We start from the raw sequence: 26,131 nt of genomic DNA on the forward strand, positions 1-26,131 counted from the left end.
TTGGGCACAGAAACAAAACCGTCGAGTTTGGAACACGAGGATCTGATTGACTGGATAACTCGCTATATTAATTGTGTGCTGATGAAATAAAGATCAACTTTGAAATTTTTTAGAGTAGATGGATTAGTCATTAATGAAACGTTATTCCTTCTAATTCCACAAGATATTAGGATATTAACTAATCTGTCTAATTTCTTCAAATGGGTACGAGCGTTTGCTCGTGAAATAACAATTGACAAACTCGTTACACCAACTTTTGGTTATTTGGGTTGAAATAGGTCCGAAAGTGGGTCCAGACAAAAAACAAATGAAACGCTGGCGCATCAATTAGTGTATCTAGCACTAAAATTATTCATGCACCCAAGGACTTACATTTGATTGAATCTATAAGATATTGAGAAAAATATTTGAGCAAGTGCAGTGCATGCAGCATACCACAAACACAGTATATATCTCAATACTATTATCTGAAAGGTATTGCAAAGTGGTAACACCACAAGAACTACAGATAACATGCTTGGTCTAGTGTTCCAAAAGAATCCACCTGAGAAGTTTTCATCAGATCAAGTCGAACCTCATGGCCAAAGGACCACCAGAGAAGCAAGAGCAGTACCTACCACAAACAATGCAAGACTTCAATTGTCGACTGCATTATTTGTTTCGTTACTTTTTCTCGAAATGTTGCACAAGAACTGCAGATAACATGGTGTGTCCACTCTTCCAAAAAGATCATGATCTGAGGTATCCATCAACTCAACTCAGCCTCATGCCATGTCTGAACTGATCACGGCATCAAATCCATCATTTAGATTCATCACCACAAGTAGGATACAATGCCAAATTTATCATTCGAGTTAAAGAGCTAACGCTCAGCACACACATAGCTAATAGCATCTAGAAGATAAAAACAAACAATTGCAGAAGAGCCACCGCCCCAAGGGTTCTCCTTCCGTTTAAAGCTTCATTTTCAATAAACCAACAAGGAAGATAAAGAAATATCTATATTTAGGACATGGAAAGACATAATGGCACACCAAAAATCGTCAAGGTGGAGGAGCAAGGATACATTCAAATTTCGGTGCCTCCACAAATTGGGAGGCCACCGTACAGTAGTTCCAAGGACGAATTTAGATATCCCCCCATTCCCACCACATGAGAAACTATGTCCTCTTCTGGAAACTGATTTCTTCGCCATACTTGTTCCCAATTGCTTTCTTTCTCCACCTTGTTTTGCTCTCTTCTATTCTACACTTGTGGGTCCTAACTTCTGAAAGCAAAGGACAATAGAAAGTCGGACATCAGTGAGGATAATAGATGAAAGGAGAGAATATAGATTCCATAAGAGAAGGAGAAACATATATGGGTGGGTGAGTGAGAGAGGGAGGGAGACAGAACGCATAAACTATATCTACATGCTCAAACAAAATGCTTGAAGTCTGAAAACCTATCAAAATAAGGCCCATAGACATTGCCAAATGAACAAAGAACCTGAAATTAATCAAATACTACAACAATAAGTGAGAAAGAATAAATAAGTTTTAAATCCTAATAAAGTAAAATCCTCAGCTTGGCAGGCCCAAAATAACTCCAAATCTCATTAATGCATGTGTCATGTTCGAATCACAAAATGATTTTAGCAAAATGATAATCAACCATTTAAGCTCTTGGATCACCTATTACTGAGCAGGAAAGTTCAAATTTCACTAAACTACCAAGCAAACAGGTTTGTTGTTCTTAAAATTAGACCTATCTGTGTTTGTGTATTTTTCTTTTTGGTAATAGAGTTAACTTCCTTCTCTATAAATTTCTCAAATTGTGTCGAGACGAGACTTTCATTTCTTCTCCATTTGCATGGCAATCAATCAGAGGTTAGTATAAGTAACAGCAGTGCATAGAGCAGAATTCTAATCTTTGGATGAGGGTGCTTTTTTTCTCGAGTTCTTTCATACTTGGCTACTATGTTGGAGTAGGATAAGAATCTGCAAGGGTTTGGCTCCCTCACAAGCCCTGAATATGAGCTAATAAACAATATGTTTGGATGAGGGATGTGCAAGTACCAAGAGATTTGGGCTAAAAATAGTTAGAAATGAAATACAAAAAGGAGGAGGGATTGGAAATGAGTGGATACAATGCATTAAGAGGACTTGTAAATGCCTACTTGAAAGGAGTAATTTGTAAATCATACGTCTTTGCAATGATCATGTGCTGCATTTCTAATCTCTCCATGTAATCTTTTGTAGTCCATTTATAACTATATTTAGCCCAAAAACCTTGGCACTTGCAAATCCCTCACCCAAACCTAGTCTTAGAGTCTTAGACAATTGTCCACACTCTCCGGTACCTTGTGAAGATTGCCTCTAATTATTAATTCTACTTCGATTTTGATCCCAAATCCCTTGGTACTTGCAAATCCCTCACCCAAAAATCAGTACTAATTGATGTACTCAATGATGCTCTAAAATTGTTCTTCTGCATAGTGATCATTAGTGGTATCGTTGTGAACATCCACCCAAGTATGTAGTAGGTTGTAGAATGGCTCCCAAGTAGCAGAGACTGTAAAGGTATGACTTCAAATCATTTACTTCTGGCTGAAAAGTATCATTTCATACATAAATGGTAGACTATAAACGGTTCACTTCCCAGATTGGCCAAGGCAATGGCTCCATTAAGAAGAAGAAAAGTAACAAATCTTTTATTTGTGGCTTGTTCTTTTCCCCTATTTCTTTTGGTCTGATTTGCGCATTCATTAGGCGACTAATGAAAGGATAAGATTAGGATGCTTCGTTGGATGTGTGGGCACACGAGAAAGGATAAGATTAGGAATGAGGATATCCGGGGTAAAGTAGGAGTAGCCGAAATTGAAGGAAAGATGAGAGAAAATCGGTTACGGTGGTTTGGACATGTGCAAAGAAGGCCTACTGACGCTCCGATTAGAAGATGCGACTATGGGACAGAGGTTCAGGGCCGAAGGGGTAGAGGAAGACCTAGGAAAACTTTGGAAGAGACTCTAAGAAAAGACTTAGAGTACTTGGATCTAACGAAGGACATGACACAGGATCGAGCACAATGGCGTTCTAAGATTCATATAGCCGATCCCACTCAGTGACTTGGATTTTCCAAGTCTCCAACCAAGAAGTTTTCCTCACTCGGGAAATTAAGGGAACACTACCCCAACCTACATGCTCCACTCAGAAAGCTTCAACATACAAGCTTCAACAAAAGAAAATTCAAAGAACTTAGCGAAGAAGGCTTTGGTGTATTTAACACAATACGTTGAAATGAAGGAAAGCTTATTTATTGATATCCCCGATAAGCTACAAATATGTACATATACATGAGTCAAAATAAACACACAAGAGGGAGCCTTCACAAAGGTTGCTTAGGAGAAGTCTCAGCAGTCGGTAGAGCCCCAGAAAGAGAAGGCACCGGAGGGGGATCATTTGGAGCCTCAGTACTGGACAGAACCCTAGAAGGAGGAGGCATCAGAGGTTGATCATTTGGAGCTTCATTACGCGGTACAGCCCCAGAAGACGAAGGCAATAAATGCCTTTGGAACAAACCCACAAATCTCTGATGATCAAGTAAAACCTGACCATCAGTTTCCTTCATCTGGTCAAGCTTCCTCTTCATGTTTGTAGCATAGTCATGTGCGAGCCGGTGCAACTGTTTATTCTCATGCTTGAGCCCTCTAATCTCCTGTTTGAGACTCATCACTTCAGCCGCCAATGATTCAACTTGGCGGGTTCGAGCAAATAGGCGTTGGGCCATATTAGACACAGAACCTGCACACTGAACACTAAGAGCCAGCGAATCCTTAACAGCTAACTCATCAGACCGTTTGGAAAGTAGTCTGTTATCTTTGGGAGTGAGAAGGTTCCTGGCCACCACCGCAGCAGTCATATCATTCTTCATCACGGAATCCCCAACGGTAAGAGGACCAGTTGGGGAGACGAAGGATGGGCGCCATATGTTGTCTGGAGAAGGCGGGGCTGCCTCTTCAACAAGGTTCAAGTCAAAACGACGGTCGGAGGGGCCAGACATTTTCAAAGGTGTTGAAGAGAGAAGAGGTCGGACAAATCAAGATCTTAGAAGTGCAAGAATGAAGCTTCTACTGGTGGAGATTCAAGTGTGCTTTGGAACTTAATGCCAGCCTCTATAAAAATCTGCACTCGACGGAGCTTCAGAAATCAAAGAGGCGCCTGCTCAGAAATCGAAGAGGCGTTTGCTTTCTCAAAAGTTGGGCTGCTTAGAGATCACGAGGGTTGATCTCAGAAATCGAAGAGCCGTTTGCTTTCTCAAAAGTTGGGCTGCTCAAAGACCACGAAGGCCGATCTCAGAAATCGAAGAGGCGCTCGCTTTCTCAAAAGCTGGGCTCCCTAGAGACCACGAGGGCCGATCTCAGAAATCGAAGAGGCACCTACTTTCCCAGCCTTGTCAGCACCTGTCACACGCACACTCAGCTTTGCGGAAATTATGGGCATTCTGTCAAAGACTTCTGGGGAAGTAGAAAACACAGGAATCTTACTGTTCAATCACCCACTTCCCACACGCAACAATAGCTCATGGGTACCACAGATAACTTTGCCAAAGTTCTCTGCCAAAGTTGAGCACGTGAAGTTTGCAGCTCCCACTACATCGCTCTGACCAAGAAGGGTAAAAGAATAGCAAAGAAACAGCACTAACAAAGTTTAGACCCATAAATTTTGAAGGTCTAGCTACCATATTATTACCCACAAGGGTAAAGGAACAGTACCACTGCTGGATAATTGGAAAGTCCATGTATGTCAACCTCTGTGCTTCGTGGCAAGGTAGACTAGCAAACATGTCCAACCTTTACTCACATTCGAGAAAACACTCCCAATAAGATTGCTTGCTCCAAAATCGAAGAGGCACCGTCCTCCGAATCTAAAGAGCCAGACTCCCAACATGACTACTTTCTTAAAAATCGAAGAGAGGGTAAAGGAACAGTACCATTGCTGGATAATTGGAAAGTCCCTGTGTGTCAACCTCTGTGCTTCGTGGCAAGGTAGACTAGCAAACATGCCCAACCTTTACTCACATTCGAGAAAACACTCCCAACAAGATTGCTTGCTCCAAAATCGAAGAGGCACCGCCCTCCGAATCTCGAGAGCCACTCTCCCAACATGATTACTTTCTCAAAAATCGAAGAGACACTGCTCCCCGAATCTCGAGAGCCAGACCCCCAGCATGATTGCTTTCTCAAAAATCGGTGAGGCACCGTTCTCCGAATCAATCGAAGAGGCGCTCGCTTTCTCAAAAGCTGGGCTGCTCAGAGACCACGAGGGCCGATCTCAGAAATCGAAGAGGCATCTACTTTTCTAGCCTTGTCAGCACCTGTCACACGCACACTCAGCTTTGCAGAAATTATGGGCATTCTGTCGAAGACTTCTGGTGAAGTAGAAAGCACATGAATCTTATTGTTCAATCACCCACTTCCCACACGCAACAATAACTCATGGGTACCACAGATCACTTTGTCAAAGTTCTCTGCCAAAGTTGAGCACGTGAAGCTTGCAGCTCCCACTACATCGCTCTGACCAAGAAAGGTAAAAGAATAGCAAAGAAACAGCACTAACAAAGTTTAGACACATAAATTTTGAAGGTCTAGCTACCATATTATTACCCACAAGGGTACAGGAACAGTACCACTGCTGGATAATTGGAAAGTCCCTGTGTGTCAACCTCTGTGCTTCGTGGCAAGGTAGACTAGCAAACATGCCCAACCTTTACTCACATTCGAGAAAACAGTCCCAACAAGATTGCTTGCTCCAAAATCGAAGAGGCACCGTCCTCCGAATCTCGAGAGCCAGACTCCCAACATGACTACTTTCTCAAAATCGAAGAGAGGGTAAAGGAACAGTACCATTGCTGGATAATTGGAAAGTCCCTGTGTGTCAACCTTTGTGCTTCGTGGCAAGGTAGACTAGCAAACATGTCCAACCTTTACTCACATTCGAGACAACACTCCCAACAAGATTGCTTGCTCCAAAATCGAAGAGGCACCGCCTTCCGAATCTCGAGAGCCAGACTCCCAACATGATTACTTCCTAAAAAATCGAAGAGACACTGCTCTCCGAATCTCGAGAGTCAGACCCCCAGCATGATTGCTTTCTCAAAAATCGAAGAGGCATCGTTCTCCGAATCTCGAGAGCCAGATACCACAGACCACTTTTTCAAAGTGCTCTGACAGAGTTAAAACATGTGAAACTGGCAGCTCCCACTACCGTGCTATGACCAAGCAGGGTAAAGGAATAGCATTACTACTTGTTGTTAGGGAGACTCCTATATATGTCGACCTCCATCCCCAACGGACAGGCAGACCTGCAAAAATGCTCAACCCTTCATCATATCTGAGAGGGCACTCCCAACAAAGCCTTTCGAAATATTCAGCTTTCTTTCCCCCCGATAATACCTCTGCAAACAAGCTATACTAGAGCAAGAATATCTCATATCATCAGGGTTAAAAGCAAGAGTATCCCATATCATGCTTTTTCCCTGTTTTTTCTTTTGGCCTTGTTTTTACCTGCAAGACAAGGAGAAAGAGAGCAATCAGTCAGCACTTGGAATCAAGCTTCCAGCCAGGAACTGACTGCCTGGAACCCCTTACCTGATTACTTACCTGGCATTGCTCTCGAGTACTCATCTTCATCATCTTATGTTTCCAGGGAAGATTCCGCATCTGCTTGAGGAACAGATAGGGCAAGTGCGAAGGATACAAGGAAGCATGTGGAGACAAGCGTAACAGCACACGTGCTGATACATCCATTACTCTGTCAAAAGCAAAAGTATCCCATATCAGCAGGGTGGAACGTACTCTAGATTTGATGGACTTGTTTTGACCCTCAAATTCTTCAGTCGGCCTTATACTCTGGAGGAAACCAGAAAACCCTCCAGCTCAGTTCAAGAATAAGCCTGTGGAAAGTTACTTCTTCAAAAGCAAAAGTATCTCATATCATCTCTTCTCATTTTTCTTCTCTTTATCCTTCATGCTGCTGCAAGATGGGGAGAAGGTGAACAATCAGTCGGAGCTCTGATTGCTTACCTTGTCTGTCACCTCTTTCAGCAGACCCCCTAGCTCGGCGACTTGGGGGACTCCTACTACATGGTTTGTATCGCGCTTGACCAAGCCTGAAACTACAAGTAAGCTTCAAGTGAAATTGATACATTACCTTGTGCATCTCCACCAGTTAAAGATACCACCCCTGGATGGAGGAAGAGTACTTCCAGAGAAGATGCCACATCTACCTATGAGACAGATAAGGCAAGTCAAGACGACACCACACTCCGATACTTAGAAGTTTCGTGATTACGAGATCATTCTCCCACAATATTTCCTAATGTCATTTGTACTAAATCATTCACTCGTACTCACTAAAGGAGAGCTTGAACCTATGTACTTGTGTAAACCCTTCACAATTAATGAGAACTCTTCTATTCCGTGGACGTAGCCAATCTGGGTGAACCACGTACATCTTGTGTTTGCTTTCCTATCTCTATCCATTTATATACTTATCCACACTAATGACCGGAGCAATCTAGCGAAGATCACAAAAAGCGACCGTTTTCGTTACCTAGGATCTATCTTGCAAGAGAACGGAGAATTAGATGGAGATCTCAACCATAGAATACGAGCTGGATGGAAAGAGTGCATCCGGCGTGTTGTGTGACCGTCGTAGGCCACTGAAGCTCAAGGAAAAATTTTATAGGACGGCAATAAGGCCAGCGATGTTGTATGGCAGAGAATGTTGGGTGGGAAGCATCAACACGTACACAAAATGGGTGTAGCGGAGATGAGGATGCTTCGTGGGATGTGTGGGCACACGAGAAAGGATAAGATTGGGAATGAGGATATCCGAGGTAAAGTAGGAGTAGCCGAAATTGTAGGAAAGATGAGAGAAAATCGGCTCTGGTGATTTGGACATGTGCAAAGAAGGCCGACTGACGCTCTGGTTCGAAGATGTGACTACGGGACAGAAGTTCAGGGCCGAAGGGGTAGAGGAAGACCTAGGAAAACTTTGGAAGAGACTCTAAGAAAAGACTTAGAGTACTTGGATCTAACGGAGGGCATGACACAAAACCGAGCGCAATGGCGTTCTAGGATTCATATAGCCGACCCCACTTAGTGGGAAAAGGCTTTGTTGTTGTTGTTGTTGTTGTATTAGGCGACTAATTTTCTACATCTTTTTTGTTCTCTTCCTGTTGCATTACTTATCTCTCATACAAGATCCGTCTGACTTGTTAATTTTATGGGGCATTTGATTGACAGAAACTAATATTGCCTACGGGCAGATCTCACTACAAGGTAACATCGCATTACAACTCTATTTTTTAGGGGTTAAAATCTCGCACAACTTAAACCCCAATATCAAGTAAGAATTGTATCTCAAAAACATATAAAAAAAGGAAAGATATAACTGTAGGCATTGTTATATAAGAATTCAAGAAATTTAACAGACCACAGGACGATTCGCAGGAATGCAATTCAGAGCATAAACTACAGAGTCACCAATTTCCACTTTATTCAAATATTCATCCCTAATTTCTACTGCCACTAATTCTTTGACTAAATATTCCTAAAAGGGAATAAAATGAGAAACACCTAAATCAAAGCATTACCGAAAATTCATCGAAATAAGACGAAAAGGGAAAAACCCCAAATTCACCAACCTTAATTTCACTCATTCAGCTGTTGAAGCTCAGCCTTGAGCTGCTCAATCTTGAGCCCCATCGACCTCTGCAACGCCGCCTTATTGCTCTCCGGCACCTTAGCCAATAGACCTTCATACAATTCCAGCACTTCCTTCACAGAATCTCGAGCGCACTCGGCCTCTTCGTCAAAGTAAACAGTTTCTTTGGACTCCATGGCCATCTCTATCTCCTCCCTCGCCTCTGCAAACTTGAGGTTGATCGTGTCCACCACTTGGTTCTGATCGAACTCCTCCGGCCCGCCGCTGAATTGCCTCACATTCCGGCGAGCTGCGAACTGGGTCGGTGAGTTCGAGAGAGCTGGATGGAGAAAATGGTGGGGAGTTGTTGTGGGTGTGTTGAGAAGAATCTCGGGTTCCGGCAATGGAGCTGAGTCGGAAACGCGCCGAGTAGGACTCGTCGAGAGCGAGTTGAGGGAGAAGAGCTTCGGAGAAGGGTGGAAAGAGTGCTGGAAGAGCCATTTGCAAAGCGCAATTTGTGAACGTTGATGATTCATTGTTGCTCTCCCGAGTGCTCCGGAATACCCTAAACCCTAAACTGTTTTAATATCAGATCTAAATTTGGCGCATTTGGGATACTTGAAAATTTGATGAATCGCCCAGCTACGAGGTTACAATAGTATGGAAAGGGATCCTCTCTTCGGATCCTTTCCCCAAATCACTCAATCAATCAATCCGGATCCTTAAAATTTGAATTTGATGCAACGACTACAAACAGGAGGTCTCTTTAAAAGTTATAATAACTTTAGCCGTTTGATCAAATTTCAAAGATCCGAATTAGGTGATTGGGTGGATTTGGTATAAGGGATTCGGAAATGATCCCTTTTCCAATACTATGTACCATACAAAATTTGTTCTTGTTATAAAGATTTATTATATGTCTATATGAAATATTTTATCGAGTTTTGAATCACTCAGTGGTACGTACTATGAAAGAAAAATTAGAAACCTTTAGTAAAATTTGTTACTAGTGGTGGGTCCTGGTTGTTAATGTTACCAAGGCTTATTAGTCAAAATGTCCTCTGAAACTGTCATTGAGTCTCAGTTTACCCCTTGAAACTAGTTTTGTCTCACTTTGCCTCCTGAAACTAACATTTTCAACTCTTTTATCTCACTTTACCCACTTCCGTTGATGGATTGTTAAATTTAAGGGTATTTTAGACATTTTCGTTTTTACACATTTATTTACCTCTAGCCTACACACTAAACAACTCTTTTTTATTTTTGACAACTCTAATTCAAATGTATAAATTTAAGGCATTTTAAAAAATAAATTATTCAATCAATAGAAAATTTCTGAGCAACAAAATCATTGTATCAACCAAAATAAGGGTTATATTTGTTCGTAGAGTCATTTCACTTGCAAGACATACATGTATTAGCTCGAAACTTTGTAATTGAACAATGTTCATTATAACAATAAAATCATTATACCATTAAGCTATCCTACCCAAAATACTTCCCAAACCAAAAAATTCATTTAAAGCAAATGTGCAGAGTTTGAACAAGCTCATGCCTAGCGGAATCAGTGCTTAACAATGTAAATTTTTTATTTCAAACTGTGCACATTTGCTTTAAATGATTTTTTTTTTTGTTTGGAAAGTATTTTGGATAGGATAGCTTAATGGTATAATGATTTTGTTGTAATGAATATTTTTCAATTGCAAAGTTTCGAGGCAATACATGGATGTCTTGCAAGTGAAATGACTCTACGAACAAATGTAACCCTTATTTTGGTTGATACAATGATTTTGTTTATCAGAATTTTTCTATTGATTGAATAATTTATTTTAAAAATGCCCAAAATTTATGAGTTTGAATTAGAGTTGTCAAAAATAAAATTGAGACTTGTTTAGTGTGTAGGCTAGAGGTAAGTAAATGTGTTAAAATTGAAATATCTAAAATACCCTTAAATTTAACAGTCTATTAATGAAAATGGGTAAAGTGGGACAAAACAGTTGAAAATATCAGTTTCAGGGGGCAAAATGAGACAAAATTAGTTTCAGGGGGTAAACTGAAACTCAATGGTAGCTTCATGGGACATTTTGACTAATAAGTCATGTTACGAATTGTTGTTTTAGACTAGACCAGTTTCAAACACTAAGTTGAATTGGCTCGGCTTGGATTAAGCCTTATAAGACCAACCGATAAGATAACTAAACAATTTCAAGTTGATTTAATTTTCTCAAAACTGGTCTTTAAAAATTGACATAAAAAATAATCGATTTGGATCATTGTGAAAATTTCCAAAAGAAAATTTAGAGTCGAGATCAAATGGAAATTTCGCTAGCATTTCCCCTTAATATATTAATTGACCTGTAGCGTTTTAAACCCTATGGCTATAAGTATACATGGTGATTGTATTAAACCCTAGACCCTAACCCTAAACATTAAATACATATAAATATCGTAACCAAATCTTTAAATTAAAATTACCAAAACAACAAAGTTTAGTAGATAAGTTTGTTACCTAAACTCACCAAAACATCAACGAACAATGGAGGTCAAAAGATTACCAAAACCACACAACATATAAACCCTAACAGATCCTCCAATTTCAACTACTCTACTCTTCTCCTATTGCCCTATATAAAACTGTGAGACAATAGCAACTCCATACCCAAATTCCATCCTCAACTTCAACATGGCTCGCAAGCCTCTTTCGGCACTCTCTCTACCGACCACATTTCAAGCCGGTCTGGCAGCGATGACCCTCGCATTTTGTGCCGTGGCGTTGCTCATGTGTGCTTCTCATTCGCGTAGATGGCGCCGCCAGTGGAATGCTTGCACAGACTTCTTTGACGATGAGCCTGTTGTCCAACATGTTCAGCCTGGAAACTATGATGCAAGCAGTGATGAGCAGGAAGAAGACTCGGTCTGGCAGAAGAACATACTCATGGGTGGAAAGTGCCAGCTACCAGATTTTTCGGGTGTCATAATCTACGACGCTGAGGGCAACATCGTCAAGCCTGACAAGACTCCTCGTTTAACCTGGAAGTAAACAAGGCTTCCAAAACCTCCGGCGTCATCAATACCTCCTTTTTTCTCTTCTTTCCTTGTCTTTCAAACCAGTGATATCGATGTATTACGTGACAACTTATAACACAATGGGCGATTTTCAGGGATTCTGGCCTGCTCTTGATATCGAGAACCACGGCAAGACTGCCAACATTTTTTTTTGGCAAAGAACTTTCAAGATTTAAATATTACAAGAAAGTTTATATCTAAAATTTTGTCTACAATCAGCTCGACTCCAACGATTCTTTCTTATTAGACCAAGAAGCTCGCCCCCTAAACCCAACCACACTCAACTTCGAGGGCGTTGATTTAACTGTACTGAATCTTCTGCCTTCTGGTTGCCTCTTCTCACTAAAAGAGGCTTTTCTAGAGCTGTTTGCACTGGAAGGAGCTTTTCTTGAGTTGCTAGCACTGGAAGGAGCTCTTTTCAAGCTGCTCGCTCTGGAAGGTTCTACTGACTTCGATGACTGGAAAGATGGTTTTGCAGATTTTGTAGGAGCAAATGCTGGTCTGCTCTTGTTTTTCTGATTTGAGACTCTCACCGGTTTTACATTCTTTCCATTCTGCGGAGTAATTCGCGAACGGGCAATGTCCCTCTTGACGCTATCTACACTGAGAGATTCTAAGCTTTCATTCTTCTTTATTGCTTCCTCAATTCGGTTCGCTAACATGAGGTTCTTCTTAGCAACCAAACTCGTCACTTTCCCTGCATTACAAGAATTATTTGATTTTGAGATTATTACACTGAAGTCTAAAGCATGAAGTGTAACCAAACAAAGAAATAAAAAATTGATTGTCACAAACTATGAGAATTGCTCCAACGTATATTCAATCTTTGAGAGATACAGATACAGAAAGTCTTGTGGCCCTTCAGAAAGGGGAGCACTCGAGAATTTACATAAGATGTGTGGTTTCTTATTCCTTTCCTTTTCCTCTTTGTTGTATTATGTAAATGAAAACTAATCTTACAATGGAATACTGTCAATAATTTCCTTGTTTTATTTATTCAATATCATGTTAAGATTCCTCATTTTCGATCGATTCAAAATCTTGTGGATGCAAAATCATGTTAAGATTCCTCATCTTCAATCGATTCAAAATCTTGTGGATGCAATTGGTAGATTCAAGCACAAATAGGAAAAAAGACTCACCCAAGTGTGGTAGAGATGTGCATTCCCTTGTAATTCTAAGAAGGAAACTAAATAAAAATGCAAACAGAAAATGAATGTGTACCTTTTGCACCCATCCGAGCAGTTCTTCCTGTACGATGAAGGTAGTCAATCTAACGGTCAAATAAGGGTGAAGGTTAGCTTCCAAAGAAGAAAAAGGAAAGATATAGAAGTCCTACATACAATAGCACCTTATTTAACACTGAAACGCAGAGCAGATATCTGATGCTTACAGAGTTCAAAGGAAAATCAAACATTATAACATGGTCTACATCCAAGTCCAGTCCCCTTGCAGCCAGGTCTGTGCAGACCAATGTAGGGCAATCTCCATCGTTGCTCTTAAACTTTTTGAGGTTTTCAACCCTGTATGAGTTGTTAGAAGAAAGCCGTCAAGCTAAGCACTACTACTGAACACTAGTGATGTACATTAATTTTAAGTGTGTATATGAAATTGTATGCACTTGTGTGTCTGGGCCACACATTCAGGCAAGAAGGAAACTAATCAATGTTCCAGATTCACAGTACGCTATGTTTCCAAACTGTATAGCAAGAAAACAGATTTTTTAGATGTATATGGATGCTTTTAACATAAAAAGGGGAATGAAAGGAGGAAAATAAGAGAAAAATGAAACCAAAATTCAGACAGCTTAAACTTTGACTTTGTATTGATAAAAACAACCAAACTCTACTAAAACAAAATGAAAGCAACAGATAAAAACTCATGCTTGTAGCATGAACAGAAAAAAAAAAAAAAAAAAAAAAAAAAAAAAAAAAAAAAAACAGTATGGACTCTTTCTAAAGTGACAATGTGCAGACAATACAAGTACAAGGGTATTATGAGAGAGAGAGAGTACTTTTTATTGTCTCACCTTTGTTCTGCTGGCACCTCACCATGATAATTGACAGTAGAGATCTGATTTTCATTGAGAAAGTGATCCACAGCACGGCTGGAACTTAATGTGTTACAGAACACCATTACTCTATTTCCCTTTGCTAAACTTGGCTCCAGAACCTGCATTTACCCCAAAATCCACATAAATATTTTATTGTTAGACCGCTGCAATATCAAGCCATGCTCTATTCATGTAGAAAACCTTCATCGGTAAGCCAAGATGAAATGCATAAAAGCCAATATTGATAAAATAACTTCCCGCATTTTAGTCCCTGTTCTTTCAATTCGATCAATATCTTCCCCACTCTTACATGGCATGCATCAATGTTATCCTTACCATTAATTCCATCCCTTTTGCTGCCAAATTGAGGGTAAAATTGGAAAATCACTCCCACACACAACTTCCCCCTCTTTCTCTCTCCTCAATACCCCCACAGTACCCCTCTGTCAGCACAATTCCCTGATTCGTTTCAGTTACCACCATGCGTTTAGCAACCACTTAAGCTAGATTAACTTTATGGCCACCATACATGTTAGGCATCGTGAGACATAACCACTACTTGAGAAGTAAAGCGCTAAAAGAAAAAGGGTATCACAGAATTAGACCTGTAGAAGTGATTCCAGCTTGTTCTCAGCACCTGAAATCTTAACAAAATCATGACGTGCGGATGCAATCTTTTTATGCAGTGAGGATGTGCGCAAGTGTAATATTCCTTGGAACTCCTCATCAATCAGGTTTTGCACTGCCTGAAAAATATCATAAGGGTCAAGTGACTGACTTCATAGAAGATACAATTTGTGCACAAGATATTATCCAGATTACAATTGTCAAAGGTATATAACATTGTCATAAGCGATCATTTGAAAAATTCCAACAGCTCAACTAAGAGATATGTTCAGAGGATAACTCTATTATTATATGTCATAGGAGTGTAAAAAAGCCAATCCGAGCCGAGTATCAAGATGTTCAGCCTAAGTTTGAATAATTTTTCAAAGGTTTTAGCTCGGCTCGGCTCAGCTCATTGGTTAGCTTGGCCCATTCCTAAACCTGGCCCTTATTTGGTAGTATGATAAAGTAAAATTACATGGTTAAACTTGGTCCTGTAAGAATAAATTAATAGGTATTGAAACCCAAAAATATCAGAAAGAAATACAAATATAGCTGTAGAGTAATGTCAGTATACGAACTGGATTTCATTTTTCATGAAATACTTTTGTATTTTTATGAGAAAATATAAACAAGCCAAATAAGCTTTTCAACGAAACAAAGAGTTCCTTTAGTGACAATGGGGAAGGAACAATTCACTTTCAATTGGAGTCTATTTTTCCTACTTATAAATTTAGCTTCTTGTTAAATAAGATGAAATGCAAGTAACCGGACCTTTGTCATTGTTGCTGTGACCAAAACAGTTTGGAACCCTTGCCCTCCGGGTTTCGATGCACGATGTTTTAATGGGACAAGAAACTTGCGAATGTCTGGACCAAAGCCACGATCAAACATGGTATCTGCCTCATCCAATACCTGATAAGCGATTACCAACATCACAAAGTGCACCAACAACTTACTAGGGTATGTTTTTCTTCATCAAAGATAACAACTTAAAATGACCATATTATCTACCAACACTCTAATAGAAAAAACTAAATAAACGAATAAACATACCACATATTTTATGTCACCGTAAACCAAGTTGCCATCCTCAATATGTTGGAGAACCCTGCCAGGGGTACCAACTACCATTTCAATTGGGTTATTCAATGAATCCTCCTGGGGTCTCAACCGACCACCGCCGCTTACCATAGTAGACCTGAATCTTGCATGGTGGCTGACAAACTTGGAAACACGAAAAACCTACAAAATAGACCAGATGTCAATAGAAAATGCATAGTCCACAGGTGGTGGTTCTAAATTCTGAATAACAATGTATAAGAACCTGCTCAGACAGCTCCCTTGTGGGGCATAGCACAACAGCTCTAGGACGCCTGGGCTTCATTTGAATACCACTTTCAGCCTCATCCTTTCTCAACAGCTACAAAATTCCCAGAGTATCAGCACTCCTCTGATTAATTCAAATTACAACACAGGCAAGAGTAGGCAACATCAACATAACGCATCACACTCGCACACGATTTCCATTTTGTCCTTGATAAATAGCTTAATCTATTAGAATTTGTTTGAGTTGCTTCTAAAATTTGCTGAAAGTACAAGCAGGTAGAATCTAAGCAACCTAAAGAATCACAATCCAACCCGATACGTAAGGTGGCTCCTAAGATAACACATGTAAATTACAGCTTACATAGTGAGAAAACACATCGAAATAAAGTTTGAACACAACTAATCATTCCAGCGCTTTACTACAACTCCAACAAGCATGAAATTCAAAAATTCAACAGACCCACATAGCGAAAAGTAATCGAAAAACAGTTCCATTTGAATCTTGAAAGAAGCAGCAAAGAAAAAGTACCTGGGCAAGAGGCAACATGTAAGCCAGAGTCTTGCCAGAGCCAGTGTGAGAACCCAAGACCACAGTCTTCCCTTCCAACACCGCCGGAATCCCAATGCTCTGAATTTCAGTGGGAACCTCAATTCCCATCTCTCTCACCGCCGCAATGACCTCCTCGCTCACACCCAACTCCCCAAAACTCCCAACCTCCCTCTTCTTCCTGTTCTCCGACCTCCCCAACCCGTCATCGCTCTGCCTCTGGGCATCCCCAATTGAATTTCCGCCAGCGGTTTTGGCTTGTGGCTTGGCATTGCTCTTGAGGTGCCTCAGACGCAGCCTCTCGAGAAGCAAGGAGTGCTTCAAGGGTTGGTTCTCTTCGTCTTCGAAATCAACCGTACCGGCGGGGCTGGCGGTGGTGGTTGTGGCTGTGGCGGTGCAAAGAGGCCTAACCCTTGTTAAAACCCTGGTGGGTTTGATGAGAGAGAAGCGTTTGGAGGCGGGCAGACGTGACAAGGCGAAAAGGTTTGAGTAGAGAGAGAAAGTGAGGAGAGTTCTTGATACTCCTCCCATGGCGTTTTCCTTGCAATGCAAATTTTGGTTATGGTTCTCTCAGAAATGATGGATAACTTATCAACTATGCCATAAAACCTTCTCATGGTCGCCTAACAAGATAAACCCGGAAACCAGATGGAGCGGGTTGGAAGGTGTCCTAGCCCACCATTTACAATACGGATTTGGGTACCCAAGAATCCAACTCAATCCAAGGTGATCCGATTCGGCCTAATTTGGGTATATAATTGTCGATATTTAATTATTATGTCGTTGATATTTGATTAGTTAATATTATTTGAGGAACTGATTTATGATTATTTTAGTCAATTTTTCTTTTGGTGGCAACAGTCACAATTGGTCTCAACCATTCCAATCAAAATGGTCTCTGAAATACCCTGAAGATGAGTCTTGCAAATCAATTTAGTCATTCTATTAGCTTTTTGACTTTTTTGGTTTAAGGAAATTTAAGTGTTTTACGTGAGAATCACTTGTGTGTCATATCAGCACACTAACATAAAGGCTAACGGAATGATCAAATTGAGTTGCAAACCTATTTTCAGGAACCAAACATGATAAAAACCTATTTTCAGGAACCAAACATGATAGATTTTGATTGGAACGTCCAATTTCAGAGACTAAACATGATAAAAACCCTATAAAAATATACCAAAAGCTTATTCACCTCCTGTACATAGTAAGGAAAATTAGTAGAATGAGATGGAAAATATAACAGGCACGAACAGTTGAAGTCCCGTTTAAGAGTGCTTCTGTAGGAGGCAATAACACCGTGGTCCCGCCGTTGATAACTTGATGGGAATTAATAAGAACACAGAAGAGTTTCGAGTAAAAATCAATACTTCCTTCTGTAAGAAGCAGTCAACAGTTCCTAAGAAGAAAAGATGAAAACCGGCCCTCACAGCACGATACCACAACATTAAAGGTTAGGAAGAAAGGGAAATGTCAGTGCAGAATTAATGGGTGCAAACGTATGTAGTCTAAAATGGTGAAATATATATATTCCATAAGCAGATTCATGTATTTGAACCAGCTACACTTTGTTCAAACATCGTATATTCAGTAACCGTGTTCCTGTATTTGAACCAGCTACACCTTGTTCAAATATCGAATGAAGTACATGCTCCGAAGTAACGCCAATCATCTCCATATCTGATCACTTCCAAACACTCACAATAAATTACTTTCCTCATCGTGGCAGCTAAAATCAAATCACTTATACAGCTCGGGCTTCAATACACCAATGTACGGCAAGTTCCTGTAACGTTCATCAAAGTCCATTCCATAGCCCACAACAAAGTAATCTGGACACTGCAGATACAAATAAACAGATAAGTTTGACAGCGGATAAGTCAATTTCCAAAGCCCAAAATATACACCAGAAACAATACAAAAAGCTCATCTGCAATACCCAGGCATACAAGACGGACACTTGCAATTTTCACAACTTCTAAGAGTTCTACATAGGAAAATCAATACGATGATTCCACAACATATAAATTCTCAGCCGTTAGTTAGATCATAGAATATCTCAGTCACCTCTACATGATAAAAGGGATGAAAAACGTGTCGGATTCAAGTCCTTAATTAGAGATATCCTACCAACACAAAGGAAAGTTCACATAAATAGGTAATGATTTTGTAACTTTTTTAAGCTACAACTAATAAAGGCCGAATAGGAATTTTCTAAATTACGCATATATTGCTAATGCATCGGAATTTTCTAAATTACGCATCGATGGTATATTCTATTAGGAATGTAAACATTTTCGCAGAATGCATTAAACAGTCCAAATACCGAATCAATCAAGTATCGAATGCGAGGGTTTAGAGTAATGTAACCTAGTTTGCAACATTCAAAATGGAAGGCAGCTAAAGACTAAAAAGAGGAAAAAAGAGGAAAGAAGAAACGTATATAAACCTCGAAACCGCGGTAGAATTTCCCGTTGCTGAGAAGCTGAAAATGAACCTTCCGTCTCGATGGTTTATCCAGAAATGTGCAGACCGACACACACGAAGCGCCTTTCGATTCCATGTGTGCAATCAGACGCTCAATTGTGCTTCCTGTATCCACAATGTCCTCAACCTAAAACACACCAAACGGCGTCGCATTCAGGAACAACATGCACAACTACAACTGGTGGACAGAGTAGTCTTACAGAGAATAGGGTAAGGAAGGAGGGCGTACCAGGACGACGTGGCGGCCGGTGACGTCGACCTTCAAGTCGAAGGAAATCGTTGGGGCGCCATTGGACTGGGTCCCGGAGCCGTAGGATTCGGCGCGGATGAAGTCGACGGTGACGGGCAGGGGGATTTGGCGGGCCAGGTCGGCGAGGAAGAGAAAGGCGCCGGTGGCGACGCCTACGAGGGCAGGTGGTTGGGAGAGGGAGGAGAGGGAGAAGTCGGCGGAGATTTGGGCGGCGAGGTCGGAAACACGGGCGGCGATTTGGTCGGGAGTCCAGAGGACCCTCTCTATGTGAGAGTCCAAGGACATGGTGGCGGCGTTTACTTTGAGGATTCCTTTCCAACTTTATTGTATAAAAATATTTTTTGTATAAAAATATCAATATACTTTAAAAAAAAATTAAAAAACTATTATTAACATTTTAAAATTTTCATTTTACACTTCAAACAAGTGTATTTTTCTTTCATTATAGAAAGTTGAGAGTGTCAAATGAAATTTTTAGAATACTAATAACAATTCTCTTTAATTATTTGTATTATAATATTAGTATGTTCTTATTCCCATTATACTAAAAGTTTCTATATATTTAGTATGCACGAATAAATCTCAATTAGTTAAATTTTAATTATTCAGTCGTAAAAAGAATACGTAGAAAAGAATTTACTTCTTTCAAATCTTATTGAGAATCAGGTTAAATCTTTTGCATCCAAAATTAAATAGACATTTTTATGATCCTAATAAATGATTGACATACATTTATTATCTTTTCTTAATTTTATTATCATAAAATTAATATATGTTATACGAGGCCATAGAAATTTCACATGGTGTAGAAGATTTAATCATGAAGCTCTTGTATAAAAAAAAAAACAAAAAGAAATTATGGCACCCCTCGTAAGTTGTAACCTGTACTTTCAGGATTGCGCCGGCCAGCCCGTTTTGGAGGGACTCTACATATCAGCAACGAGAACCTTTTATAAATAAAAAATAAACAAAATAATAAGAATTGGCCTCAAAACCCGATTTGAATCTCCAAAGTTTGCCGCCAAAACCCCAAATCAAATCGCCTCCAAAAATTTCAGAAACGTCAAAATCCCTCATCGACTGCAAGTAAGCTTTTACCACAATAGTAGAAAGATCTTGAGTTCTTATATAACAACGTAAGTTCGAACTTCGTGAATAGTTAATTTAACATCTAATTTTAAAAATCTATTTGAAAAAAAAAAAAAAAAAAGTTCCACATCGACTTGTGGAATCCGAAATCAGAGAGATAAGAACATGCCCCCATATTCATCGCAGTTCATGCTGCCAATGCTCCACCATACATACATACATATATATATATATATATATATATTGTAAGTAACAATTTAATGAGCAAATGATTTCGGATGAAATTGTATGAATAAGACTTACAAAATAGATTGTTCGGATTGTTAAAATTTGTTGTAAAATGGATCCCACAACCAATGCTGATTAAATTTGCACGTGAAGCAGAGGAACAAAAGAAGCAAGGGGTATTTTGATGTGGATTCAAAGTAACTAAAAATTAGATCTATTTCAAAAGTAAAAAATCACTAAAAATTAGATCTATTTCAAAAGTAGGCTTATAAAATTGGACATATTTCAAATTTTCCCAAGCAATAAATGGGCACACGTCGTCTTCAATCAGAAGCAGTCCTCCAACATGTCGCGCCAGTCCGCCCATCAAACCCAACACCAACAACAGAAGCAACAAGAACAAGATACCCTTGTTTCTTCCGATTGCTCGCAAGAGACCGTGAAGAAAGAACGAACTGATAGGACCCAGTACCTGGATTATAAGGAAGGTAATTAGGGCGGCAACATGATGACAAAGACGAAGCAGGAAATGAGATGGGAGGATTGTAACGAGTTCTATCAGTTGATTGGTTTCGGTGCAGGTTGTGGTTTTGAGCCTGGGATTGTAACTGAGTTTCCTGCGGAGTTGTGGAAGAAACCAAAGCTGAACAAATATGGTGTGGATGGGCCGCGTAATCACAAACCAGTTTTCTCTACGAGGAATTTCAACTAACATGTCATTTCCCTTCCACAAAGGAGTACCAGTGAGTAGGTAGAAGGATCATCCATCAGAATATGATTAACTTGAATGGCAGACGCGGAGCAGGTCAAGTGCGAGCTGACAATCACCGAGGACAGTTCAAAGTACAAAGGCATTTTATAACGAGAGATGAGCAGGAACTGAGATGAACATGTCAGGCTACAAGGGCTACACTACTATGTAATCCCAAGACGATGATGACGATTATGGCTTGCGACACAATAGTAGGAGAAAATCTGCAGATAATGCTGGCCAATGCGGCAATGAAATCGACAAGACAACAACAAATGAGACTGCAATAAGTGCAAACGATGAGACGTTGTCTCAAAACCCTGAGTTATGTCTTTGAATCACTAAGACAACGTAAAAATGTCTAGAAAGTAAAGGTTTACGACAACATTCCGCTTTAATTCATTGGTAAATATCCCTTTTGCCTCTCAACAACAATAAAATGATCAAAACTAAAAAAAAAGGAACAATGATAAATAATATAAGAAAAGTAACAAATGATAAATAATAAGTCTAAGAAAAATGAAGGACGCTGAACAAACTCCTAGCAACCTTAGGTCTTTCAATCCCTCAAGCCTAAAAAAATTAAGCATTTGAGTTGCCATGCGTAAATCCCGCAAAATAAACCAGATACCTATCAATACTCTTCTGAAAAAAAATATCCGACTACCAATGCAAAGTTAACTTGGCCTTAGTACCCAAAAATGCAATGGAGGGAGATTCACTCATTCAGATCCAATGCACCAAGCTGATCAGTAACGTCAGACTTCGTTGCAGCTGTACGCAGAACATCCATTGCCTCAGCTACCTTGTTCTTCAAGGCATCTGGAGACTCGATCAGATGGAGAACTTCCGTCTGGTCCATCTCTAGCAACATCCCTGTCACCTTAGCCGTGTGTTCAGGCTCAATCCGCTCAACAAGTGGATATAGTTGTTCACCCAGCATCTGCAATTTTCAAACACAATAATAATTAGCAAGTCTAGAACAAAAACAAAGATGGCACCAAACGCAACACAAGTTGAAGGAGTAATAACAAGAGGGTTAAAGAACATACCAAACGCTGATTCTCTGGGGTAGCAGAAGCTAAAGCTGAAGCAAGTGTTGACGTTGGCAACGGCCCAGAACGATGGATATCATTAGGAGACACAGGCAGCCCTGCACCGTCAAGTGGCAAAGGCATCATTGGACCCACAAGACCTTGAGGAGCCAAAGATGGGTCCACTCCATTCCGTGCATTGCCCATGTATCTCAAGCCTTGATTGGAATTACGGTGCAGTAACTGAAATTATGGATGACTAAGAAATTATCAAAGGTGAAAGAAAAAACTGACAATAGTGACTATTGAGCAGGTGATGTAGTAATATAATGCATCATGATCGATAATTAAATTACACAACCAATTAGTGGTATCGAAATTTTGAGTAAATGAAAAGAAAACTGCTATGCCAAATCAGGAAACTATTGCACCTGCTGCTGCTGCACATGTTGGAAGTTCCCACTTCGCCGTACACCCATCCGCTGCCCAGGTTGACCTTGCCTCTGAAGGTGGTATGGCATAATGAAGTTACCCGGGCGCATGCCAGGCACTAGCTGCTGCTGGAAGCCATAACCAGCAGGCTGATGGGGTAGAATGCCAGAACCTTGACCAAAATACAGTTGTTGCGGGGCAAGTCTAGGTGCCCCAGGATGATATGCAGGAATTCCCGATGGCAATGGTGACAACCCACCTGGTGCTCGGATTTGGGCAAAACGTGCCTGAAAAAAATGATAAAGGTTGGAATAATGGATATGTGGATATGATTGACAACTGAAGCTTCCGTTTATCACGAGAAGAAAAATAAAAAAAGAATCTGTGCAGACTAACCAATATCTGGGATCACCAAAGCTAATAGAAAATGAAAGTTGATGCTCAGATTATATATAAAAAAAATTCAAGAACTGATGAAAAAAGCTAAAAATAAGATAGTAAAGTTTGTACTCCGCCCCTTACATTGGAGTTAATCAGCTTTAGAAAAGAAAACCAACTTTGTAAACTTTAATGTAAAATACAATCAGACTCAAAATGCTTAAGCAGAGCCCCTCTCCTAAAGTTGAGTATGACGAGCCCTATGCAGATCCTTTCTATCATAAATGCAGAGAAATGCCATATATCAGAGGTATCAGAGGCATGTAAAATTACAACACTGAAAAATGAAATCAAAGCGAGCACACCGTCTAGATCCATTTAGTAATAATTGGTTTCATAAGATGCCTATATAATTCTTATCCTCAAATGAGAACCTACAATTCTACATTACAAGAAATTAAAGATTCCGAAACGACAAAAGGAGGATGCAATGAAGAAAACTACCTGTAATCGAGCCTTGCGCTCTTCTTTGCGTTGGGCCACGGCAACATACAAAGGCTTCCGTCCAATCATCTTGCCACTCATCTCGGCCAACTGAAGAAGAGAAAAAGGGAAGTTACTAACACAAAAACTGTTTTTTGGGGGGAGAGACAAAAGGTGAATTGCAGGATGTGCCAAGAATTCAGCATATAATAAAAAGCTTACGGCTTTATTGGCTTCTTCCGGAGTAGAAAATGCAACAAATCCAGAACCCTTGCTCACCCCTTGGTGATCAAGCATGACCTTGAAAATAAAGAAAATTAACATTGTTTTTTTTTAATATATTACTTTTTAGGAGAGCTTCGGAATAATAAGTAAGGCTAACCTTTCGAAAAGGACCTACAAAGGAGACATAAACAGGAAAGACAAACCAGTAGTACAGTTGAAATAAGATATACCTTGCACGATGTTATTGTTCCAAATTCAGAAAATAGCTCCTTTAGTTTTTCATCATTTACTGTGTCATCAAGATTTTTGAGATATAAATTAGCACCTTGTAGCTTCTCAAATCTACTGAGCCTTTCCTGTTCAAACTTAGCTCTCAACTCCGCCTCCCTCTCGGATTTCCTTTGAGCCCTCCCGACAAACAAAACCTTGTCACCACTAACGGTGCTCCCATTCAACTTCTCAATTGCAGCAGCAGCTTCTTCTGGCTTCTCAAAGTTAACAAAACCAAAACATCTTGACTTTCCAGAACCATCCCTCATAACAACCGCACTGGTAATGTTACCATGCTCACCAAAAGTTTTCTTAAGGTCTTCATCTGTCGTCGTCTCTGACAAATTCTTCACATAAACATTAGTGAAATGTGGTGATCCATTTTGCCCATTCCTTTCCTGGCCTCGTTGAAACAGTCCAACATAAACCAGTTTTCCATTTATCAGCATTTTGTTCAGCTTCTTGATCGCCTCCTGAGCAGATTCCTCATTGTCATACTGTACGAAGCCATACCCTTTCGATTGACCGTTGCCATCAAGTGCAACCTTGCAAGAAAGTACGTTGCCAAAGGTTGAAAAAGTGTCCAACAACGCCTTATGATCAATACTTTTGTCCAGGTTCTTAATGAACACATTGGCCTTTCCGCTCTTCCGAATGCTTGGATCACGATGAGAGTACATAATCCTGATGGGTTTCCCATTGATCGGAGTAAAATTCAAAACCTCCAGGGCATTAGCAGCTGCAAGTTACACGGCAAAAAATTACAGAAATCAATTCCTAGTTAAAAAAAAATTACTTTTTTTCCAAATGACGGCGATGGCGGGGTAATAAAATATTAAGTAGTTTATTTTATCCTATGCAAGTCTACAACTTCATCCACAAAACACAAACAAAAGATTAAACAATCTGTTTGCATTTTTTTAATGACAAACACAGACAATAAACAATGCGATCACAGAATCTTCCAACAAATTCGCAAAACAAATATCATTTTATTATACAAACGAAACAAAATCCGACAAGACAACAATAACAGAAACAAAAATCAAATTAGTAAACAATGAGATTCACGGAACACAAAAACAACAAAATTACAAAATTACAAAATTACAAAAACAGAAGACAGACATTGTGTGTTGAATCAAACAGGCAAACGCAGAGACAGATTACGAGAATGCGAAAAGTACGGACCGTGCTGAGGATCGCCGTAATTAACGTAGGCATAGCCGAGGGATTGCATTCGGCTCTGATCCCGACAGACCCGAATCGAAACGATCTGCCCCATTTGGTTGAACAGATCGTACAGCTGCGCTTCGTTCACACTCGGGTCCAGATCGCCCACGTACAGCGACACGTTCCCGAAAACCGACGGAGCCGCAACCGGCGGCGCCTGTTGAGCCGCCGGAGACACTGGTTGAGCCACCGGACCCGATACCGCCGCCGCCATTGCAGAAGAAAATAGAATAAATAATCAAATAAATAGGGAAAAAATGGGAAATTAGGGATAAGTTTAGGGTTCGCGGAGAATTCTTTGTATTTAGAGTGATGAGTAGGGTTTCAGTTGCTCTATAAATGGAATGAATTTTATTTTTTGGGAAAAAATGAAACGGAGATTTTATTTTCGGGGGATTTTTTTTTATTTTTTATTTTTGTTCTTCTTCTCTGGAGGAAAGGGCGAGAGAGGAGTGAGAGAGGGTGGAAAGCAGAGACGACGAGTGGTATATATACGGAGAGAGAGTGAATCGAAGCGGTGCGCTGGGAGTTCGTAACGATTAAGGTAGGGAAAGCGCGCGTGCGGGAGATGACGTGGCATTCTATGTGAGATGCGGTCGCGCTTTTTATTTGCTTTACGGCAGTTGGTGCTGGCCCACTTTGTTGGTTACGGTTGGCCAGGGCTTTTGGACACGTCTCTTTAATTTTCCGAAGGTGCCTTTTTGTATATTTCATCATGATAAATATTGGCGCTGACAAAAAAAAAAAAAAAAAATCATGGATAATTGGTTGGTCAATGCCCAATATACAACTGTGTGAATTGGGAAAGAGATCATCTCCGAATATCTTCCATCAATGTCATCTGATTAAGTGATCTGAACCTTTCAAATTTTATCTAACGGTTAATAATGTTCACAAATGTTAAAGAGTCAAAACAGAAGGTCCAGATCATTTGATCCGGTGGCTTTGGTGGGAGAGGATCTCTTCCCACTAGTTCAAATTCA

General features: G+C 40.1%; 6 protein-coding genes and 1 long non-coding RNA gene across 8 annotated transcripts; 2 read left to right on the forward strand and 5 right to left on the reverse strand.

Annotated features, from left to right (window-relative positions):
* Window positions 1-824: 824 nt before the first annotated feature.
* Window positions 825-9,321, reverse strand: LOC126585029 (embryogenesis-like protein). Its single transcript, XM_050249424.1, has 2 exons — window positions 8,689-9,321; window positions 825-1,267 (listed from the first exon to the last, which is right to left on the reverse strand). Exon 1 carries the CDS (start codon window positions 9,221-9,223, stop codon window positions 8,696-8,698), a length of 528 nt encoding a protein of 175 aa, XP_050105381.1. The 5' UTR covers window positions 9,224-9,321; the 3' UTR covers window positions 825-1,267; window positions 8,689-8,695.
* LOC126585026 (uncharacterized) lies at window positions 3,192-5,895 on the reverse strand. 2 transcript variants are annotated; one of them, XM_050249422.1, is made up of 2 exons: window positions 5,704-5,895; window positions 3,192-4,789 (listed from the first exon to the last, which is right to left on the reverse strand). In XM_050249422.1, exon 2 carries the CDS (start codon window positions 4,039-4,041, stop codon window positions 3,367-3,369), a length of 675 nt encoding a protein of 224 aa, XP_050105379.1. In that variant the 5' UTR covers window positions 4,042-4,789; window positions 5,704-5,895; the 3' UTR covers window positions 3,192-3,366. The 2 variants fall into 2 exon arrangements, with proteins under 2 accessions (XP_050105379.1, XP_050105378.1); XM_050249421.1 differs by lacking the exon at window positions 5,704-5,895 and adding an exon at window positions 5,008-5,570.
* LOC126585039 (uncharacterized) lies at window positions 5,578-6,336 on the forward strand. The gene is made up of 2 exons (XR_007610271.1): window positions 5,578-5,722; window positions 5,940-6,336. It is a non-coding gene; the product is annotated as an uncharacterized LOC126585039 (long non-coding RNA).
* A 2,041-nt stretch (window positions 9,322-11,362) lies between the features above and the next one.
* On the forward strand, window positions 11,363-11,868 carry LOC126585045 (uncharacterized). Its single transcript, XM_050249437.1, has one exon. It carries the CDS (start codon window positions 11,371-11,373, stop codon window positions 11,725-11,727), a length of 357 nt encoding a protein of 118 aa, XP_050105394.1. The 5' UTR covers window positions 11,363-11,370; the 3' UTR covers window positions 11,728-11,868.
* On the reverse strand, window positions 11,842-16,901 carry LOC126585042 (DEAD-box ATP-dependent RNA helicase 39-like). Its single transcript, XM_050249435.1, has 9 exons — window positions 16,271-16,901; window positions 15,740-15,835; window positions 15,469-15,657; window positions 15,187-15,327; window positions 14,412-14,552; window positions 13,783-13,925; window positions 13,147-13,276; window positions 12,978-13,026; window positions 11,842-12,450 (listed from the first exon to the last, which is right to left on the reverse strand). Exons 1-9 carry the CDS (start codon window positions 16,817-16,819, stop codon window positions 11,969-11,971), a joined length of 1,920 nt encoding a protein of 639 aa, XP_050105392.1. The 5' UTR covers window positions 16,820-16,901; the 3' UTR covers window positions 11,842-11,968.
* Window positions 16,902-17,792: 891 nt separating this feature from the next.
* LOC126585044 (uncharacterized) lies at window positions 17,793-19,346 on the reverse strand. The gene is made up of 3 exons (XM_050249436.1): window positions 19,005-19,346; window positions 18,738-18,902; window positions 17,793-18,127 (listed from the first exon to the last, which is right to left on the reverse strand). Exons 1-3 carry the CDS (start codon window positions 19,308-19,310, stop codon window positions 18,029-18,031), a joined length of 570 nt encoding a protein of 189 aa, XP_050105393.1. The 5' UTR covers window positions 19,311-19,346; the 3' UTR covers window positions 17,793-18,028.
* A 2,197-nt stretch (window positions 19,347-21,543) lies between these two features.
* Window positions 21,544-25,623, reverse strand: LOC126585046 (polyadenylate-binding protein 3-like). The gene is made up of 7 exons (XM_050249438.1): window positions 25,107-25,623; window positions 23,876-24,654; window positions 23,643-23,720; window positions 23,442-23,531; window positions 22,559-22,846; window positions 22,146-22,370; window positions 21,544-22,036 (listed from the first exon to the last, which is right to left on the reverse strand). Exons 1-7 carry the CDS (start codon window positions 25,360-25,362, stop codon window positions 21,812-21,814), a joined length of 1,941 nt encoding a protein of 646 aa, XP_050105395.1. The 5' UTR covers window positions 25,363-25,623; the 3' UTR covers window positions 21,544-21,811.
* Between the last annotated feature and the right edge of the window lie 508 nt (window positions 25,624-26,131).

Source organism: Malus sylvestris, chromosome 10 (genome assembly GCF_916048215.2).
Source record: "Malus sylvestris chromosome 10, drMalSylv7.2, whole genome shotgun sequence".
NCBI lineage: Eukaryota > Viridiplantae > Streptophyta > Magnoliopsida > Rosales > Rosaceae > Malus > Malus sylvestris.